This window comes from Callorhinchus milii, unplaced genomic scaffold (genome assembly GCF_018977255.1).
Source record: "Callorhinchus milii isolate IMCB2004 unplaced genomic scaffold, IMCB_Cmil_1.0 Scaffold5, whole genome shotgun sequence".
Classification (NCBI taxonomy): Eukaryota; Metazoa; Chordata; class Chondrichthyes; order Chimaeriformes; family Callorhinchidae; genus Callorhinchus; species Callorhinchus milii.
Window position 1 is genome coordinate 42,708,718 of NW_024704746.1, and position 22,034 is coordinate 42,730,751.

The 22,034-nt window shown below is 40.7% G+C and overlaps 1 protein-coding gene across 2 annotated transcripts in view; it reads left to right on the forward strand.

The window, feature by feature from the left end:
• Window positions 1-21,113, forward strand: part of cftr (CF transmembrane conductance regulator) — a 57,085-nt gene extending 35,972 nt beyond the window's left edge. Inside the window, exons 15-27 of one of the 2 annotated variants that reach the window (XM_007894595.2) lie at window positions 2,640-2,768; window positions 5,372-5,409; window positions 5,691-5,950; window positions 10,106-10,185; window positions 10,849-10,999; window positions 11,865-12,092; window positions 13,390-13,490; window positions 14,339-14,575; window positions 15,602-15,757; window positions 17,380-17,469; window positions 18,893-19,065; window positions 19,649-19,754; window positions 20,834-21,113. In XM_007894595.2, the coding sequence (XP_007892786.1) occupies window positions 2,640-2,768; window positions 5,372-5,409; window positions 5,691-5,950; window positions 10,106-10,185; window positions 10,849-10,999; window positions 11,865-12,092; window positions 13,390-13,490; window positions 14,339-14,575; window positions 15,602-15,757; window positions 17,380-17,469; window positions 18,893-19,065; window positions 19,649-19,754; window positions 20,834-21,040 (1,956 nt within the window). In that variant the 3' untranslated portion in view covers window positions 21,041-21,113. The remainder of the gene's footprint in view (window positions 1-2,639; window positions 2,769-5,371; window positions 5,410-5,690; window positions 5,951-10,105; window positions 10,186-10,848; window positions 11,000-11,864; window positions 12,093-13,389; window positions 13,491-14,338; window positions 14,576-15,601; window positions 15,758-17,379; window positions 17,470-18,892; window positions 19,066-19,648; window positions 19,755-20,833) is intronic. The other variant, XM_042335840.1, reaches the window with a different exon arrangement.
• The last annotated feature ends 921 nt before the right edge of the window (window positions 21,114-22,034 follow it).

Genomic DNA, 22,034 nt, shown 5'->3' on the forward strand with positions numbered 1-22,034 from the left:
AAAGGCTCCTCTTCCCACCAGTGTTTGAAGACACATTTGGCTCAGTTAGTACTGCTCTCCGTTCTGACTCAGAAAGTTGTAGATTTATTGTCTATAATAATAAGTATAAGCCCTGGAAGATGTGATGAGGTACTATATCAAATGCAAGGATTATTATTAATGATAATGATTTGATATGGTATAAATAATGATTATTATGAATGATATAATGATAATGATACTCATTATTAATACTATATCAAATGCAAGGATTATTATTATTAATAACAATCATAAATAATAATCCTTGTGTTTGGTATTGTGCCTTTCACATGAGGATATTTGAAAGGGCTTCACAAAATTTATAGTGAAGTCTAGTGACCGTGTATTTATAGGCAACGTTCCACACTACAGCATTATTTTACAGAATAGTGGGAAGATCTAGTGCCCTGGCCAATATTCCTCCCTCACCTTAAAATTCACCAGGAAACAACTTGCACATATATAGCGCCCTCCACGCATGGCAGGGTCTCAGAGGATCTCAAACAATTAATTTCACAATGCTGTTGATGGGAAAGCCTCTGTTTACAGATTAGTTGCCATATTTTACAGCATAAGAAACATTACTATAATTTCAAAGTAATAAATTTTACAACGTGCTTAGAGACCTTTCAAGTGTTAAGGCACCGCATCAAATGCAAAATGTCCATTGCTCCTCAGACCCAACGCAACAATTATTAATAATAATACTGGCATTTAATATAGCACTCAACATCCCAAAGCATTTGTCACCAGGTAGGGCAAGTGCAACAGATGTTAAACTACTCCTAGAAAATTGGAAAATTATAGTCATGCTTATTCATACACAATAAAGAAGCGTTAAGATGCCACCTCTGAAACTTAAGATGTGGCCACTCCAAGATAGTGCATAAATTGGACAAACTGAACACTTCACAAAACAGTCATGAACTTAGGACAGTCTTTGTAATCTCAACAAAAAACTTACTTAGTTTGGCCCAAGGCCTTCAAAGGTGCTTGCTCTCTTGTTCATTAAAAGGTTTAATGATACTCTGAGGATTGCTCTTTTGAAAGAGGCAGCAGAGACACAATGGGCCGAATGGTCTTTCCTGTTGTAAATTTCTGACTCCCTACTTGCCTGATCTAATTGTCAAAAACCTGCTTCCCTAAAATCCCTTAAAAGGGTTATTCTCTTAAAAAGGCTCAGCCATTCTGTTCCATGGGACCACCCTTTCACAGCATTTCAGAGTTCTTCTGGAAAGTGCAGTGACTGTGTTTGTTGGCAAACATCTATTTTAAAAGATAGAAAAGGGGAATTCTAGTTTTTATTAAAAATAATGTTTAAGTATTGAAGCTCAAGGATTTCATTGGAGGACATCAGAATTTTTTGTAAACAATTTAAGTCTAAGGTTACACAGCATTAGCATTGAAACCATTTGTACCATTTGCACCAAAGGAATTGGGATGGGAAAACAAAAACAGAAGTGGCTGGGACCACTCAGCACGTCAGGCAGCATCTATGGAGAAAGGAAAGTGAGTCAACATTTCAGGTCCAAGACCCTTCATCAGAACAGCATCTGCAGTATTTTGTGTTTTGTTTAATTGGGATGGGAAGATGGTCAGGGTAGGTATTCTGGAAGGATGAGATCAAATGAACCCAAGGGCAAACCAATCTTGTGATCTTGTGTTTCCTATCCACAAGACTTTAAGAGACGATTGAATAAAAAAGGACCTTTGACCCATTTAATAACAATAACATGGCACCTTACCACGTCAATTAAACGTCTCAAAGCACCTCACAAGAATTACTGGGAAGTGTAGGGACTGAATTTGTAGGTGAATATGGCAGTCAATTTACTCACAACAATGTCCCACAAATATAACCATTCCTATTAAACTGGGGATCATCCTCACTCTCCTCTGCACTACCTTGAGGGCCTCGGCAGCCCCCTCAAGCTGCGGTGACCAGAACTATGCCAGTACTCCAGGATCAGCTTGACCAGAGCACTATTCCCAACACTTTTAAGACGACTGAGTTGCTAAATTGTTGAATTAAGGTTCCAGCACAACCAGTGTTTAAAAAAGTGGAAATCAGCAGAAAACTTAGGAATGTTGCCATTAGCTACAACACATATTGTCTCCATGTATTGGAGACTGGCTTCAGTTCCCATTAGCATCAAAGCTGGACTTCTCTCATTTGGCTAGTTGGGTTTGCCAGTCTTGGGGAGAACACTTTAGGAGAGGAGGGTAGACTTGTTAAGGTCTCCCTTCCTTCCCTTCTGAGGCACACCTTCTGGCAGGTCAGTCAACCAGTAGCATTGACCCAACCATGTTCATGAAGCGCCCTCTCCCTCACATGGATGTAAAAGATCTCATGACACTACTTGGAAACAGAAGGACACTTCTCCTAGTGTCCCGGCCAGCAATCCCCCAGATAAAATCAGTCATTCATTGCATGGTGGAATATTGCATGCGCACATTAATGACTGCATTTGCCTACAGATACACACTTGAAAGCAGTTCCCTGCGATGCTCTTTGAGATGTTGACTTTATAGTGGTTATGTCTAAAGCAAGCATTAATATTACTCTTTTAAGTCCCCACCCCTCCCTCTCTAAGCGTATTTCCTCTACTTTTCTCTAGGAATGCTTTGTTGATGACGAGGAAGTACGAAATGTTACCACCACATGGAGCACGTACCTAAGATATGTGACAACCAATCGCAACTTAGTCATTGTCCTTATCCTGTGTCTGGTTATATTTATCATTGAGGTAAAGAGTTAAGCAGAAAAGTACCTTAATAATATTCATGTGTGGAATGGTTTATTTGTTCTGTTATGGCCCAATTTTATATTTATATATATATATGGGACGACACCAGTTGAGAAAATCTATGGCAAACCTTTGTGTGTTTCTGGGAGGGAGAAGAAACGCATAACGTTTTCACCGCAGTGAAGTTGTGCACAACTTATGCAGTGAGGCATTTTTCACACATCTCTGGAGGATATTGCATCCTCTAAATGCAACAAAATGTTTGTGAGAAATTTTTCATCAAATCTTCAGCGAAATCGCTGGAATGTTATTCTTGGAATTTCCAAGCAGCTCGCGGGATCCGTTCATCAACTTTATTAAACCTTCTTTACTTTTTACTGGAGCATTGCACCGATCGTTTGCTTTGGGTAGCATACGGGGAAGGGCTCCAGACCCAAGAGGTGGACAAACAGGTTTTAAGGAGTGATAGGTGTGAAGATTCCCTTCCACCCCATTAAACTACTGATAGGTTGGACGGTCAGGATGTATCTTGCACATCACTCATGCACAAGCCACAGGTTTGATGGCCTGGAGCAGTCAGTCCATTCCGTCTGTCCTCATTGTCCTGCCTCACTCACCAGCACATTTTTAATCATTTCTCACCTCTATCTCCCAATCCAGGTCCTAGTTGTCTGTTCAGGTGGGTGTTAAAGATCCCATGACACTGTTCGAAAAGAAAAAAGGAGTTTATCCTTAGTGGCCTGCTTAGCAATCCACTGGATAAAATTGGTCATTTACTTCATGATTGTTAGGGGGGCGTTATTACGAGCAAGTTGACTGCCTTGTTCGACTGTAACTGTAAATCCTGTGAAGCGCATTGAGACATCCTTCTGATGTGAAGTAAGCTGGATCAAATGCAAGGATTATTGGGAATATTATTTTTATTATTTTCTTTCCACCTGATTAAAGCACTGAAGCTGCTTCCAGCAATTTATCCCAGGAATTCCTTCAAAGCTGGTTAGCATTGTCTCATATTCTGCCTCTGCTGCCAGACACTCTTGAGTGCATTACAAATGAGAAGTTATTGATTAACAAACCCCTTTGAAATGTCGTTCCTCGCAAAATAAACATTACATTTTATTCCACGCTCAGTAGTTGCCTCGGACGTAGATAGATACAGTCTAGCAGCAAAACCCCTTGTTAAGGAAATCTGACTCTGTGCAAAGTGTGGGCGTGGGGAGACTGAGAATTTTATAGAGGTTATAAAGAATCAGATATCCAGAATGACAACAAAAGACTTATTGATGTTCTTAGCCAACAGTCCTCCAGATAATTTGGTCATTCACTTCATGTCCGTTTGTTGGACCTTGCTGTGTGCAGAATGACTCAAACCCCTACCCATAAATACACATGTTATTGGGGCAACATCAAATGGAAGGAATATGATTCTTATTAAATTCTTGAGCAAGGAGGGCCTGGTATAGAGGAGCTTTTTATTTTACTGGTTAAAAAAAACATTTATCTTGAAGGCCCCAGAAAATAGAAGCACACAATACCAATAATAATGCCTTCAAAGACAATAATAATTTGATCACTCAATTCACGACTGTTTGTGGGACACTGATGTGCGCAATTGGCTGCTGCATTTCGCCAACAAAATACACAGTCAATTCATTTTACACTTTAATCTTGTGAAGTGCTTTGATACGTCTCATTGATGTGATAAGGCACTATATGAAATGCAAGGATCATTATTATATCATTTGTTTGTTTATTTTGTTTGCTCATCCTGTATTTATAGAATTTATCACATCAAAAAATAATCGTAATAATAATCTTTATACTTGATATAGTGCCTTTCAGATCAAGAGAGGGATTCTCAAAATGCTTTGCATTAATTACTGTAAAGTATAGTGACTGTGTATTTTGTATGGTTTCCAGCAATATTTAGTTTCCCTTCTGGCCCTACCCCCTTTCAAGCCACCCAAACCCTCGCTACTCCTTATTCCTGACTCAGAGTGGACAAAGACACTGTTTCCGGGATTCATGTGTTGCTCTTAGCGTACACTAAGAGATGGTCAGGTGTCATCCAGACTGACTGATTTACACCAGTGCTTACATCTTCCAGTCTCTAACCCTGAGCTCTCTAACCCTGAGCTCTCTAACCCTGAGCTCTCTAACCCTGAGCTCTCTAACCCTGAGCTCTCTAACTCTAAGCTCTCTAAACCTGAGCTCTCTAACCAGAGCTAACCAAAAACAATAATAAATTGGTCATTTTCAATCTACGACTGTTTGTGGGACATTGCTGTGCGCAATTGGCTGCTGCGTTCGCCTACAAATATACAGTCAATTCACTTTACAGTATGTTCTGTGAAGCGCTTTGGGACGTCCTCCCGACGTGAAAAGCGCTATATCAAATGCAAGGATTATTATTATTATTATAGAGCTCTTTTAAAAGGAGTGCAATGTGCGATTGTGAGGGGATTAAAGGGAAAAGTCCTGTTTGTGGAAATGGAGATTACTTCCTTGAATTTTATAAAAAAAGCTCTGTATGGTTGTGTACTTGGATCCCATGGGTTGAGCATTTCTAAGTATATCATTCCATCTGCGTTGTTTCTCCTCAGGTGGGCGTTTCACTGTTTGGACTTTGGGTAATCACAGGGTGAGTAAAATTGAAGTCCTTCCACTAGTGCATTATTTCACTTGTCTCCTGTCTCAGTATATGACTCCTTGGTAATTCAAAGCATACTATTGATAGCAGCTCAGCAAGCTCGGCTCTTTACATCTCTGTGATTGGCAGCTAGGGATAATCGACCTCTGAGGATCACCTAATTCTTAAATCATTTACTGCCCTGTCAATCACCCAAACTGCTTTGAACCTAGCAAAAAGCTGGTGCACAGGGTTTTATATTATCTCTTAGATTGTGTTTGTATTTGTTTCAGGATACCGGATGCCACCAGCTCAGAAAATAACAGCACCTCAACAGAAGAGCTTTCTGTCTTTTCCAAATTCATTACAAATGGCAGCTATTATTATATATTCTACATCTACGTGGGGCTTGCGGATAGCTTCCTGGCACTCGGTGTAGTTCGAGGCCTGCCACTGGTCCACACCCTTGTTACTGTATCCAAAGACCTGCACAAACGAATGCTGAGCTCCATTCTGCGAGCCCCTATGACCACCTTCAACAGAATGAAACCAGGTACTTGATACCATTGAAAACAATAATAAACAATTTACATTCATGTACCACCTCTCGTGTCTGGAAGATGTCTCAAAACGCTTCACAAAGCCGGCTAGGAGCCTAAGCTGGGGTGACTCACAATAAAACGAATTTCACTGTGTAAAGTGGAGGAATTCTTAAAAAAAAATAAGGCAGATTCACGAACATAGGTTGGATTCATAGCCGCATTAATCCAACATATGTGTGTTGCTGTGTGTTGGCGTGCTGAAAGGGACAACAACAACAACTTGCATTTATATAGCATCCTTCATGTGCGGAGTCTGACACCCCATTATCCAGGTGTTTTTGCATTCAGTAGAATCGTAGAAAACACAGCACAGAGAGGAAGGCCATTCAGCCTGTCGAGCCTTCTTTTACTGGCTCTTTCACTGAAGTGAACTGCTATGCTAATTCCAAATCCCTGACTTCCTCTCCATACTCTTTAATATTGCTCAATAAGAATACTTACCAGCACCAAACAGTCTTACATCAAAGCATAGCTTACCTTGTCAACCTGACACACAACTCCATTCTCGAATAGACTCTTACAGGCAGTGCAAGAGGAGAGCAATGAGGATGATCCTCAGTGTTAGAGGAATGAGTTATGAGCAATGACTAGACAAATTAGGGCTTGTCTCAGAGGGAATCTCAAGGAGATGTATAACATTTTAAATGGGATTGGAAAAGTAAACCCAGAACAATAGGATACACCAAGAAGTAAAACAAGGGACATAGGTTTAGAATTGCAAAGGGCAATTTCAGGACAGACATCAGGAAGTTTTTCTTACCAGAGGGTAACTAACGACTAGAATAAGTTGCCAGGAAGGGTGATTGAGCTAGGTCCCTGGACTCATTTAAAAAACAGCTTGATCCTGTGATGGGAGGATGGTAGGGTGTGTATTCTTGAGGGATGAGGTCAGTTGGGCCGAAGAGGCTTCTTCATCCAAACTTGTGAATAGCGCCACCCACAGCACTAGAGCTTCTTGGCATGATCTTGCCTTTGATCTCAGAAATAAATAAACCATAGCAGCACAAAACATTTTAAAATGAAGTCTTTGCAATGTGAATTCTAATGGATTGGCTATACCCAACTTTAAAACGGCTCTTTGGCTATGCCTATGGCCATCTCCCACTTCCTTCTCTCTAACCCCTCTCAGCATCCAACCCCATGTTTGTAAAATGATTTGAGATGTTGTCATACGGGAAGGGAGCTTTATAAATGCAAGCTGTTGTTTGAATTGTTTGTTATATTAAGTAGTTTTAGCTGTGATGTGTACTTCATTCTTGGCATCAATCTACCAACAACTGGGTGGTGGAACATATGTCAGGGCAAAACCAAATGAAAAGGATATGGTGTATATATCAACAACAAATTACATTTGTATAGCGCCTTTCATGTTGGGAGGACGTCCCAAGGCGCTAGACATTCAGGGATTTGGACCTGAACAGGGAGTTAGGATCAGGAGCGGTGGAGGGCATGGGTAAGAGGGTGGCCAAAGGCACGGTCAAAGAGGAGGGTCTTGAGATGTTCCTTGAAGGAGGCAAAAGAGGGATCAAGACGAAGGGACTGTGGGATGGTGTTCTAAAGGGTGGTGGCAGAGAGGCTGAAGGCCCCACCAGCGATGGTGGGGCGGGCTGGGTGGGGGATGTGGATGGAGCAGGCCGTAGCCTGCTGAGTGAGGGAGCATACAGGTTAATATGGCAACCTTGTAATGGATTAGTCTGGCTATATGATATCATTATTATTACACAGCTAGGTTTACCCATTACAAAGCTTGGGGATACACTCATTCCCAATGATATTTTGCTTTTAAGATCTCTTAGCTGAGATGAATTGAAACAGCGAAGCCGAGGTTTGTTTCGGTTCAAGCTAGTGTAGAGTGACAGCCTGAAATATACATCTTTACGTGACAAGGAAGCATACCAGCAGTGGCAATGTAGTATGGCCTGTACTGCACTGCATGCAATGTTTGTCATGTCTCACCTGGACAAATTTGTCATTCCAGTCGAGCCCTGACAGACACAGGTTATCAACATGCATTGATAAGCTGCACCTTTCTTTAGGTTTTTATTGGCGTTGGGACTGATGTGATTTAAGCACCAGTGTGAGCAATCAGTCACTGGCTGCCTGCATGGTGTAAGCTTTCCACCATGTCTCTCTGTGTAACCATGTTATCGTGAAATAAATCCACAAGCTTCAGATCCAAATATTTAATGTGGGAAATATTTCCTTGTATCCAGCTTCCCATTGAATTATTTATTTGGCAACAGCAAATATACAGATAATCAGCAAAAGCTCATTCACTGCAAAATACAAAGTCACTACACTTTACAGTGAATCCTGTGTAGTGCTTTGAGATGTCCTCTCTATATAAGATGCAAGGATTATTATTAATATTTTTACTTCACGTGAACTTTTTAAGACTCAGAGGTGAGATAAAGTGTTTGTATTTCGGGGGAATTTTGCAATGTTTCCTACCAAGATTTCTAAATTAAGAAATCTCCTTCTAGTAACCTGAAGTGCATTACACACGTCACATGAGCAAACCCAATCGGAAGTAGATCAGCCGGGGAGTATTCTCATGAGTCGGCCTACGCACTTCTGGATTTCAGAATTTCTAAAACAAACTGTAAAAAAAATTAAAACATTTCACCTTGTTGTGCATTAGAATAAATAATCAACAGTAAGTAGATAACGTAAATGATAATAGGACATTTAGGGCATATTACAAAATATATAGTGAATTCACTTTACAGTATATTCTGTGAAGAGTATTGAGACATCTCAAAGACGTGATAAGGCACCATATCAAATCCAAGAATTATTGTTATTATTATTTATCTATGGATCAGGATTTTTTTGCACAATAGGAATGAATTGTAAATGGTGGTTGGAATCCTTACAGTTGCTGCTCTCTGTTAACTAGCCGTGAGGTACCAGCACTGGGGAAAGGTAAAGTACCTCATAAAAGATCCTTTGGCAAACGTCTAGCTTTGCTCTTTCAGGCATATGTCCCGCCATTGTAAATATTGGTTTGAAATGGTTGTGTACTCCATCTAAAAAGCAACTAAAGAATGATAGAGTTGTATTCCGGAACGATTATAACTACAGTCAGCTTGGGGTTAGATGGTATGGAAACATGTATAATTTAAACAAGCATTCATTTGTCTCAACCAGTACACCTGACCGAGAGGGAAACTTTTATGTGTTTGATAAATGTAACTAAAAAACCCGATAATAAGAACAGTTTTGCATTATGTAGGATCCCCCCCTCCCCCTGCACAAACTAATAGAAATATGATATAGGAGTGAGGGCAAATCGCCAAACTTGAAGTAAGTTTGAACACTTGGAGCAATGACCTGACAGTTGCATTGTTAAATTTACTCTCATTAACAAGGTTAGCTTATAACTGGACTTTCCCATGTTAACATGCTCACAATCACTACATTTATTTTAACGTTCTTAATAAAATATGGTCAGTCAGCAGCCTAAGCAACAGGCAGAAAGTCACCAACGCAAGCAAGGTCTTGAAAATTCATAGACTCTTTCCAAGGCTGCTGGATATCTTGACATCTGCGATGGGTTTAAAACAAGCTTTCCTCGAGCTCTAGCATGTTGAACCTCTGCCAGTGGCACTACATTGACATTAGGATGTTCAGGTGTAGTCAAGAGATCTACCATGTTATTTCTGCCCCAGACAAGGTACAGCTTTCCTGTGCTCTGACACACAGATGGGAATGTGTCTGCAAGATTCAGGGAGGAAACATTCCACCTATTTTCTAGATATTTCACGCTCTAGGCTGACAATCCAGCTCAATGCAAGACAGCACTGCCTTAGCAGAGGTACCTTTCTTGAAACGTTAATATAAGTCTCGGTCTACATGTTCAGTAGGACCTGAAGGGCCCTATAGTAGAAGAGAGTTTATCCCAGTGTCCTTGCCTGATCATATTCACCTACAAACACATGGTCACTTCACTTGACAGTAATTCCCTGTGAATCACTTTAAGACATTTTGATGTTGGACACTGTATGAAATGCAAGGTTTATTATTATTAATAAAATTTGGTAACAATCGTTTTCAGTTATGAAAAGTAGTTATGTGATATCCTTCTCTTTTTCTTATATTTTCAGGTAGAATTCTAAACCGGTTCATTAAAGATACAGCTATACTGGATGACATGCTGCCTCTCACTGTTTTTGACTTTGTACAGGTCAGAGAATTCAATGTGAATCTCTTCCCAAATTTGTATGATCGCCTTCAAATTTACGAAATGAAATTTCCCATAAAGCCTTGTACATAATAGTGTTTTTTAACCTGGTTGTTAGTCGATTGGCGGATTGCTTTTCCAGGTAATAAGCTCTTAAAAATATACATATATAATGTGGTCACTCAATCCACGACTGTTTGTGGGACACTGCTGTGCGCAATTGGCTGCCACGTTTCGTGCACAAAATAGAGTCAATTCACTTTACAGTATATTCTGTGAAGCACTTTGAGGCGTCTCGAAGGTGTGATAAGGCTCTCTATCAAATGCAAGGATTTTTTAAAAATATTATGTTAAATGTTGATATAGTTAGCCCCCTTTTGCCATTCAGATATTCGCATTTTAAAGGCAATCCTTGGTTTCCGAAGTGAAGGTTGGGGAGGGCATTTGATTTTGTTTTTCCTTTTGCTCCGACCAACAGTTTCCCAGAAACAATCAGTCACTCACTCTATGGCTGTTTGTGGCACATTGCTGTGCGAAAATTGGCAACCATATGATCCCTAATATAACTTAATGCCATCTCTTCGGGCCATACAGTGTTATGTGTGAAAAAGTTTTCTGCGTTAATGAAATGCTGGAGATGTTTAGTGGTCTTTGTTTTATTTGCAGTTGATACTGATTGTGGTGGGAGCTATCGGAGTGGTGTCTGTACTACAACCCTACACTCTTTTGGCTGCTATTCCTGTAGCAGTTATTTTCATCATGTTGAGGGCATACTTCCTCCGCACATCACAGCAGTTGAAGCAGCTGGAGTCAGAAGGTGAGCTCAGGCACGGACTTATACACATCCCACCAGATGTACTCAAGTGCTCGGGGACACTACATTCTTTGAGGGGGCGCTATATAAATGCAAGTCGCTGTTGTATTTTCCTAGAGTTTCAGAGCATGCCAGAATTTACCAAATGTCATCTTCATTTTGAAGTTGGTTCTCTTTAAAATTATTTTGGAGAAACAGACGAAAAGTTTAAGACCGAATTCAATAATTTCCCAAATTCTTAAGATCTACCACTTCCACCGCATTTATAGTTATCCCCATCCTCCCGCTTTTGTTACTCTTTGTCATTTTAGAGACTTCAACCTTAAAATATCCCATTTCCCATTTCCAATTGTCTTTTATTAATTAGTTGCTGGAGCCACATTGCAGCCTTGTATGGCAGTTTGGCTCAATAGGTGGCACTCTTGCCTTTAAGTTAGAGGATTGTGGGTTTATGCATAGCATAGGGAAAGCAGTGCTTTATCAGAGGAATTTCCATACATAGGTGGGATGCATGGAACGCTCAGTCTGGGTTGGATCCTCTTAAGCACGGTAATGGGTTTCTACATGTGTCAGGCACTCGGAAGACCAAAAACAAAATAGTTGGAGAAGATCACCTTAGGGGTACGATTTCAAAGCAAAGCCCTGTCCTTCTGTCTCAGGCTGGATGTTGAGATAAAAAAAAAGGGTGTTTTCTCTCCCAGTGTCCTGGCCAACAATCCCTCCAGATAAATGGTGACATTGTGCTGGCTGCCCAGCTTGCCCACAAAGATATAGCCATTTCAATGTGATAAGGTGCAGTAAAATTGCACATTCTTTCCTAACACTGAATTTAATAAAAACACCTGCATTTACTTCCATTTCTCCACAGCTCGCAGTCCTATTTTTAGCCATCTTATCACGTCGTTGAAAGGACTGTGGACCGTGAGAGCATTCGAACGCCAGTCGTATTTTGAGACACTTTTCCACAAAGCCTTGAACCTGCACACCGCAAACTGGTTTCTCTACCTCTCGACGCTCCGCTGGTTCCAGATGAGGATTGACATCGTATTTGTCATCTTCTTCATTGCCGTTACATTCATCTCCATAGCAACACATGGTAAAATCAGTTTTTTTTGATCAAAGGATGAATTTAGCTGGATTCTGGTTTTAGCTGGCCTGATACGAAATACTATCATCCTTTATGCAAACTTAATCAATGTTATAAGTCTCAGCAGATGCTCCATTGCAGTGCTAAGGGTGCATCCTTCAGATGAGGTGTTAAACCAAGGCTGTGTCTGCCTAGTTAGGTGGGCAATAAAGATTTTGTGGCACTATTCAAAAAGGCAAGAATTTCTCCCCAATGTCCTTGCCAAAAATCCCACAGATAAAATTTGTCATTCGTTTGATTGGTTATTTGTGGGCCAATGCTGTGCGCAAATTGGCTGCCTTTTTACTTACAAAATATACCATCATTGTAATTCACAAACAGTCGTGGAGCTTTGAAATGTTCAGTGTTTTAGGTGCAATATCAATGCAAGGATTATTATTATTTTTCTTCATCATAGTTATTCCCTCTTGTGTTATCTGGAAACTACTTAATTTGGTTCCTGCAAGCCCCTAATACCTGAATACACAAATTCTATGCCTTGCATTTTATATAGTGCATTACTATATCATCAAGACTTCTCAAGGTGCTTCACGGGATATATTGTAATGTGGTTTGATTTTATTTGAGAAATTTGTTGGCCAAGACACCAGGAGAAACTCTTTTTGAATAGTGTCAAGGGATCTTTAACATCCACCTCAACAGGCAGATGGGACCTTGGTTTAACATCTCATTCAAAGGACGGGTTACAAGTTTGTTAAGGAATACATTGCTCGTCAAAACATGCGTCCAATTCAACAAGGCATTGTTTTATTTAATTCTTACAAAATACTATCAAATTTAAGTCACCAACTTCAAATGTGAGGCTTTCAGCCACTTCCCCACTTTCAGGCACTGCATCCTGGAGTCCCTCCATCTTGCTCACTCCCTCACTCATTCAAGATCCATCTCAAGATCTACCTCTTTGACCACCCTTTCGGTCATCTTTCCCCTCTCAACCCCCTCTGCTCCCACCTCCATCTCGGCTGCCAAGCCAGGACTGTTAAGTGCCCTAGGACGTCCTCCTGCCATAAAACACATTGTAAATGTAAAATTGTATAATTGAATTCTATTGTGAGGTGTTTCTGTGCTTAAAACCTTTACCACAATACTGCATTTTAGTTCTTATTCTTCAGTCCTACATTTTACCATGACCCAATGTGATTATTTTAAGCTCAACTCTTGTCCTGTTAAATCAATTGAAATTACTTATTGCAGAGGACTTATTGCAGCAATTGCTTTGAGAAATAACATTATTTTCTCTTTCTAGATGTTGAAGAAGGAAAGGTTGGAATTATCCTCACGTTAGCCATGAATATCATGAGCACTTTGCAGTGGGCTGTAAATTCAAGCATTGATGTAGACAGTCTGGTAAGACCGATCGAAAACAATTCAGAATGTGCTGTAAATATCAACTATATGATAATAATAATAATATATTATTATTATAAATATCACTTGTGCCTAAGCATTTAAGGGGCAACCAGACGTGAGGCTCATCAACCTGTGGAAACTGCTCTGATCTGACCGCACGTCAGAAAGCCTAAATTTTGGTTAGTGCAAGGAATCACTATTTGAGATCACTATTCCTAATCACTACATATTAAACCCCGTTACGTGCTAAAACATAGGAGCTTACATCCAACGTTTTACAATGGTAATCATCCCACACAACATTTGTTCAGCTAGGTGCACCCTATCCATTAGTGCTTTGCTTGTAAGCATTGAGGAGATTGCACCTGTCTACACCTCCAGGTTTCCTTTGCAATACTGGGGACCTGCCTAGATTTCCCAGACATGTCTTCTCATAGCAGGTTTAGTCAAGGTAGTCCACTTACATTCCCCCCAACCCCCAGGTGTTTAAATTTACTCTAAAATATATAATAGCATCTCTTATAAATAAAAGTGCCAATTTACCTCAATGCCTCCACCTCACCTCCTCTTTATCTACTTTTAAATCCCACACTAAGATCTACTTCCTTCAACCGCCCTTACAGACCTACCCCACCCACACCCTCCTAATTTTTGGCATCCAAGCCTGCCACTGTGCAGCACTCCGAGATGGTAATCTGCATGAAAGGTGCTATATAACTGCAAGTTGCTGCAGTTGTTGTGCGTGTTCATGTGAGTTAAAACTTCTCAGGGCAAAAAAGTGATTGAATATAAGCTGATGGCAAAGCTTATACATTGCAATGATCTGAACATATTCTTGTCTCCAGATGCGGTCTGTGAGTAGAATCTTTAAATTCATCGACATACGCCAAGAAGGGGGTGAGACTGAGACCAGGCACAGTGACGGGGTACCCTCCAATATAGTTGTGATTGAAAACAAACACCTAACTGGTGAGTGGCCGTCCGGAGGCCAAATGATAGTGAGGAACCTCACAGCCAAGTACACCAATGATGGACAGCCAGTGCTGCAGAACCTCTCCTTCTCAGTAAACGCAGGACAAAGGGTAAGACAAACAGGAAGTGTGACTCAACATGCTACATGACATTCTACACTATATAAAAAGGTTAATTTAAAGCAGAGTGCCCAACCATCACTGTGAATGTGCTTTGGGACGTCCTCCTGATGTAAAAGGCACTCCATAAGTGTAAATTGTATTGTGTACTAACCAAACAAATTTTACACAAACTCACCATTAGAAAGCTCTTGGTTAAAAAAATAAGGTAGGATGATCCTAGCTGGGAAGCTTGCCAATCAGTGCTTTCAATGGCAAGCTCTGGGGTTTTAGCTGGTTAAACTCTAGCAGTACTCCCCCAAGGCAGACACTGGGTACCCCAAGCCTTGGCTCTTGCCAACGTATGCCTAATACTTTGCAGAATTAGGTAATAGGGTGTGGCGGTCCAGAGAAAGAGTGTGTATTCCACCCCAGACAATGAAGTTTCCATGTGTAGATGGCATACATATATGATACTCCTAAGCATTGTGATGGGATTCTGCATGTGTTAAGATTCACAGCTGACCAAAACAAATGTCTAGGAAGCAGGAACCGCTCATCAACAGCTTCATATCCCAATCCATTCCCCCAGGTCAATCACATGGTAACCTCCCAATAGGAGGGGGGAAGGCTCAAGCTGGTAAACAGGGTTGGACCATGAGTCAATTAGCCAGTTCACATTACTAGCAGCTTCCTCATCCCCGATAATGGCCTGAATGACTATCCATGGCTGTCAGCCAGGTCCCACTGTAGAATATGCAGGGTACAGGCCTACTATTGTATGACATTAGTGATGCATAATGGGTCAGATGTTTGTTACTTGGTTGAATGCTTGAATGTGAATGTGCTAAAAGCAGAATTCTTAGGTTAGATGCAACTGAAAGAATATGCATAACATTAATGGGGCCTCTGTATATTGAGTGTCCATGGTGCTGACAAAAGCATTGGATGCACAGGGGATGCATAATTCCTGTGAATTATGAAACTATATGTCTGTCAATTCTATAATTAAACACTGTGGTTGCACGTCCTAACCAGATTGGTCTGCTGGGAAGAACAGGTTCTGGGAAAAGCACCTTACTCTCTGCTCTGCTGCGTCTCTTGTCCACTGAAGGGGAAATACAGATCGATGGGATTTCCTGGAATTCAGTCTCTTTGGAAAAGTGGAGGAAAGCATTTGGGGTCATACCACAGGTAATGTAATGACTTCCAAAACAGGGGAATGGAAGACCAATGCTGGGCACACAAGTATAAGAATTGTCGCCTTGGGACATCCTCCCGACGTGAAAAGTGCAACACAAATGTAATTTTGTATTGTATTTTAAGTACCAAGCAAATGTTGAGATGCAAAGAGCCCCCATTAAAGCATAGGTTTCTTTATTAACTTCAGCAGAAGACAGCTGTTGTGGGATGAGGTGGAAATCAGTAAATCCAAAGATAGATGATGAATCAATAAACTGAAATATTTTAGTTGTGCTTTTTGTTAGTAAAGTTTTTCTCAAGATTTTTGTCATGTAATGTGGTCGGACCACATTGGGTTAGGACATGACAAGTCAAGCGAGTGGATTTGTAACTGGTGAATCCCAGCTTTGTCCGAGTGGAGAGTCAGAGGGTTGCCTGTGCTATTTCCGACTCAAACCAATGCCTGGTCTCACCAGTCTCGTTCATCAAACTGTTGGGGACAAATTGCAGTTGATGATATTTGTAGAATTCCTGAATAAGGAATCCCGTAGAATTCCTTTTCGACACAGGAATTCTGCCCTGGATGTTGGTTGTGTCGCAACAGATAGGTAACGTTTTTCTGGTTCACGCAAGGAGTCCCCATTTCTGTTAACTGGATTCTATTTGAAGGAATCATCGAAGACATATCACAAATTAAACCTGATGTTGCGACCTTCAATTCTGCTTTATATGTTCTAAAAAGTGCTTACTATATTATTAATATTTTTTATTATTATAGTGAGTTACAGCTTTAAGATGAAACACTAAACAAAAAAATAAGAGGACCTGTTAGCCTTTTTCCCCATTTATGAATATCCGCCAAACCTAGCGATTAAGATTTGCAAGGTATTGAGCACAACTGGTTGTAATTCTCATTTCAGTGTCCTATTGTCATTATGGTTTGTTAATTGTGTTGTGCTGTGCCTCGTTACCACACAAACACTCTGAATCTACTTCATTTTCCAATTCACACTGCATTGTATTTGCATTGTGGGAGGTGCCGTCCTTCAGATGATACATTAAAAAACAAGGCCCCATCTGCCTGCTCAAATGGACGTTAAAAATCCCATGGTACTATTTGAAAAGAGAAGGGAGTTTCTCCCTGATGCCCTAGCTAACAATCCAACAGATTAAAATTGGTCATTCACTTCATGGCTGTTTGTGGAACATTGCTGTGCGCAAAATTGGCTGCCACATTCACCTACAAAATACACAGTCACTAATCTTTATAGCAAGATCCTGCGAAACACTTTGAGACGCCCTCCTAACATGAGAGGCGCTCCATCAAATGCAAGGATATTATTGCTATTATCATTCAGTATACATTCTAAAGAATACACACACAATCAAATACTGGACTTATAACAACAACTTGCATTAATATAGTGCCCTTCACACAGGATAGTGTCTCAAAGTGCTCTGAGCAGGGCCTGTTATAATCAAGACCCGAATCTCGAAATGAACTCCGTGAGCCTAGTGTTACTTTCTTATCTTCTGCTGTGATGATATGTTGATGAAATTATCCATCAGAACAGTAGTAACCTGGGACAAAGCCACTCAGAAGAATCATTATCTTTCAATATCCCACCTTACAGAAGGTCTTTGTGTTCTCGGGAACCTTTCGGAGGAACCTGGATCCTTATGAGCAGTGGAGTGACGAGGAGATCTGGAAAGTCACTGAGGAGGTAACACATGAATTGCTTTGATTGTTGGCCGATATTTGTAAATACTGAGGATCATTTGTGATACTGGGCTAGCAGAAAAAACAGTTCTCTTACTATGTGCCAATAATAATTGGCTGCTGATGCATTTGCCTACAGACTACACAGTCATTGCACTACACCTTGTATCTTGTGAAACACTCCTCTCAATGTGATCACCGCTATAATCAAATGTAAAAACTTTAGAACCAAGGAAATTTATGACACAGAAGAAGGCCACTTGGCCGTTGTGTCTGTGCCAGCTCCCTCAGAGCAATCCTTTCAGTCCCATTTACCTGCCCTTTCCCCATACCCCTGTAGCTGGTTCTTGTTAATTCATCTGTCAAGTTCCTTCTTGAAGGCCAATTACCTCAATATTATCTCAACTACCAATGCTGGCAGGGCATTCCATATCCTAACTAGTGTGTTTGTGAAAAAATATCTCCTCATCTCCCCACAAGAACTTGCCAATCCACTCACATGACAATCAAAACACATTTGGAAAATCAACTCCAAAGTCCCTCACATCATTATCTGTGCTCTAGGTATATTCTGCAAAGTGCTTTGAGACGTCACGAAGACTTGATAAGGTGTTATATCAAACACAAGGATTTTTCTTTCAGAATAATCAAGGATAGTGTTGGTTCACGGGTTAGGACTGAGATTATAGGCAAATCTGACACCAATATAACCAGGCTATCACAATGCAGATAGTAATATATATCTGTCCATATTTCTATTGAAGTTCTTTGTTGTCTATCTTTCAGATAATAGTTTGTAGAAAATGTAATCTATTATGAATGGTCTGTTACTGTATAAAAACAACTTGGAGACTAAAAGCATTAGAGTGATAATTCCAATAAAAAAAATGATATATACATTGAGAAAACACAAAGGAGAAAGTGATTAAATTGATTCATTTGGATTGTATCCACTTGGTTTACTACAAAATATTTAATCAATCCTCCAGATAAGATTGGTCACTCATTTCATGGTTGCTTGTGGGACATTGATATGTGCAAGTTGGCAGCCACATTCACCTACAAAATATTAAGTCACTACACTTTACAGTAAATCTTGTGAAGCGCTTTGAGATATCTTGGCGCTGTGATAAGGAGCTATATAAAAGCAAGGTCATTATTATCATTTAGACTGTACATTGGTTTTCCTACAGACATTTAGAGTGTTGACATTGGTTTATTGCAGTTCCGGTTAGAGACAGATTGGGGGGGACGGGCAGAGATGAGTCAGAGGGTGGGGCAGTGATCAGTTAGGAGGGAAGCAATAACTGTACAGAGGGGCCAATGACTGTTCGGATGGGAGCAGTGACTGGTCGGGGAGTGCGGGGGCAGTGACCAGACAGAGGCAGTGGGACTTAGTCATGTTCTTTCTGTGATGAACATTGCAGGTCGGTTTGAAGTCAATGATTGAGCAGTTTCCCGACAAACTGAACTTCATTCTGGTGGATGGGGGTTACATCCTCAGCAACGGCCACAAGCAGCTGATGTGTTTGGCCCGATCCATTCTCAGTAAGGCCAAGATCCTGCTCCTGGATGAGCCGTCTGCACATCTCGATCCTGTGTAAGTCTCCTCGGAACAAACCGTGCGTGAACTGAGAGTTCAGTGTCAGAGTCCAAATCAAGTCCTAGCTCTTTGACCACGCTTTCGCAAAAACGGTGTCCCTCTAGGGAGGGAGTGCGCATTCCATTCCTGTCACTTAGACATGTGGATATTTCCATGTCTAAGTGACATACATAACGTATTGGTTAGAGCAATCGCCTTGCACACGAGAGGACCTGGGTTTGATTCCTGGGCAGGGCAAAGTCTCGGGCAAGTTTCCTTACTCCACACGACTCTGGTTAGCTAGCAGTAAGTAGGAACCCGGTTGTTAGACGATTGGCAGATTGTTTTCTGGGGTTAATAATCCCTTTGAAAAACAAATAATAATAATTTAGTCACTCAATCCATGGTTGTTTGTGAGACACTGCTGTGCGCAATTGGCTGCCATGTCCCCCACAAAAAAAACCTCACTTTACAGCATATCCTGTTCAGCGCTTTGAGACGTCTCAATGACACGATAAGTCGCTATATCAAATGCAAGGATTATTATTATTGCATATGTGAGCTCTCAAAATTAATTCTTGGTATTGTTTCTTTGCAACAGAACATTCCAGGTCATAAGAAAAACCCTGAAGTATGCATTCGCAGACTGCACGGTTATACTCTCAGAGCACAGAGTGGAAGCGCTCCTCGAGTGTCAGCAATTCCTAGTAAGTTTCCATTGTCTCACATCCCGTCAGTCCACGCAACAGTGTTCTGGGCTTCTGAGGGGTTGAATGGTAACCCCCCTGCCCCCTTTACAGATTGAGAGCACAAAAGATAAATGGATAAATAGGATCAACGACAAGTTCACTTAATTAAATTCTGGGCAGAAGTGGTCGTGACCAGACTGACGTGGGTTCAGATTTATGGAATTTGAAAGTCGATATTTTATACATTTGCTACATTTTGTTCTTAAGGTGAAGCACGTCAGTGCTGCGAATGGCATCAAGGACTCCCTGGTCAACTGTGGCACAGTTACACGCCGAGTACTGCTGCCTTTCTACTCTCCGTCGACACTGCCAGAGTATCCCACTATCTCCATCAGTTTTGAGATTTCTATTTCTCATGCTGGGGTGGACTGTGCCAAATTAGAGACACATTTGTGCGATGTGAATCAGCCTGTCAAACCCATTTGGTGTAACACACTTAGAGCTTGCTTCTCTTCTCATTGAAGCCAGGATGTCTTTACCCGTGTGTGTATGTGTGTGCATATATGGGTATGTGGAAGGGGGAGATTAGCATGTTGCAGGGAAAGCTTGTTCAGATGAAAATGAGAACAATGCAAAACCTTTTACAAGAAACTTTTGGCCAAGTATTGCTTATTTCAGACAATACAAGCAACTATTTTTTTCATCATCGGGGAAGATAGAGAGCCCATCATAAAATCTGTACTACATCTAAATCCATGCAATTAACACAATGAAACTATTGGGAGTGCCAGCAGTACAGTAGAATAGATGTTTGGAAACATAAAATATCTTTACGTTTGGAACAGGTGACAAAAAGTTTGTGGAAAAACAGATTTAGGGTAATTTTAAGCAATGTACAATTGAAAATGACCAGCAATGTTTCATAGCTAACTTGACACTAAAAGTTCATGACATTAACAAACAGCAAATTACATTTATATAGCGCTTTTCATATTGGAAGGATGTCCTGTACTGACCTGCAGGAAGTCAAGTTAGAGCTGACCTGAATTGGATGCCTCTTCTGGTTGTTAATTCTGTGTCCAATTTCTTCTTCCCAGGTAATCGAGGGCTGCTCGGTTAAGCAGTTTGATGCTCTTCAAAAACTACTGACTGAAGCCAGCCTTTTCAAGCAGGTCTTTGGACATTTGGACCGGGCAAAGCTATTTTCAGCTCACCGAAGGAATTCAAGCAAGAGGAAAACACGACCAAAAATAAGTGCCTTGCAGGAGGAGGCAGAGGAAGACCTCCAGGAGACGAGATTATGAGCTCTGCAGATTACTAAATGCATTCAACGTTCATGAAGATATCACAAGTAGTGGAGTTGTATGTGTGTATGTGTGTGTGTGGGGGGGGGGTGGGCTATGTGTGTGTATCAGCTGTATGTGTGTGAACTATGTGTGTGAGCTGTGTTAGTTTGTGTGAGCAAATGTGTGTGAGCTGTGTTTGTGTAAGCTGTATGCTGTGTATGTGTGTGAGCTATGTGTGTGAGCATCTGTGTTTCAAAAAAATGCAGAATATCCTGCTCAACACTTTCATCCAACACCTTAATGATGTCAAATTTATAATGACAAGAATGCATTTATATACACAAATGTGGATTGGATGTGATCCACATAGCACATAGGACTCTATGCAATAAGACTATTAGGCAAGGCTGCATCGAAGTTCTCACCAGTTTCTGTGGTGGACTTAATAATCCGATGACCTGGCTCTCCGTAGATGCCAATGGGGGTGGAAACCTTGTCAACCATTGCTGCAACCAAAATGGGTGTCTTGAAAGTTTCAGACCATAATATTCATCACTGTGATAACATGGAAGCCTGTGCACTTACAATGAGTAAGCAGGGTCAAAGGTTCACAGTCAGGAAGATACATTGTGAGACTGTTCTTGGCATAGATCCAAGCTCATATGTTCATAGTTGTTGAGGAAGAGGTGCACAGTGCTCTTGACACATTTGCACTTAAAAAAACATAATTCAAAATTATTAACTTAAAAGGCAAAGTTTTAATTTTTTAACATTCATTCAGGAACCTTAGTGTTTCCTCTTAGCCTCCTTCCTCTCCAAACACAGTTAAAAAGCCTAGAGTACATGACAGGAAATCATTCTGCATTGTGAGAAATAGGAGCATTACATTGAATTATATAGAACGATACTTGATTGAAACAGGCCGTTAGGCCCAACAAACAACAACTTGCATTTATATAGTGCCTTTCACACAGGGTAGTGTCTCAGAGTATGTAAACTAGTCTGTTCTGGT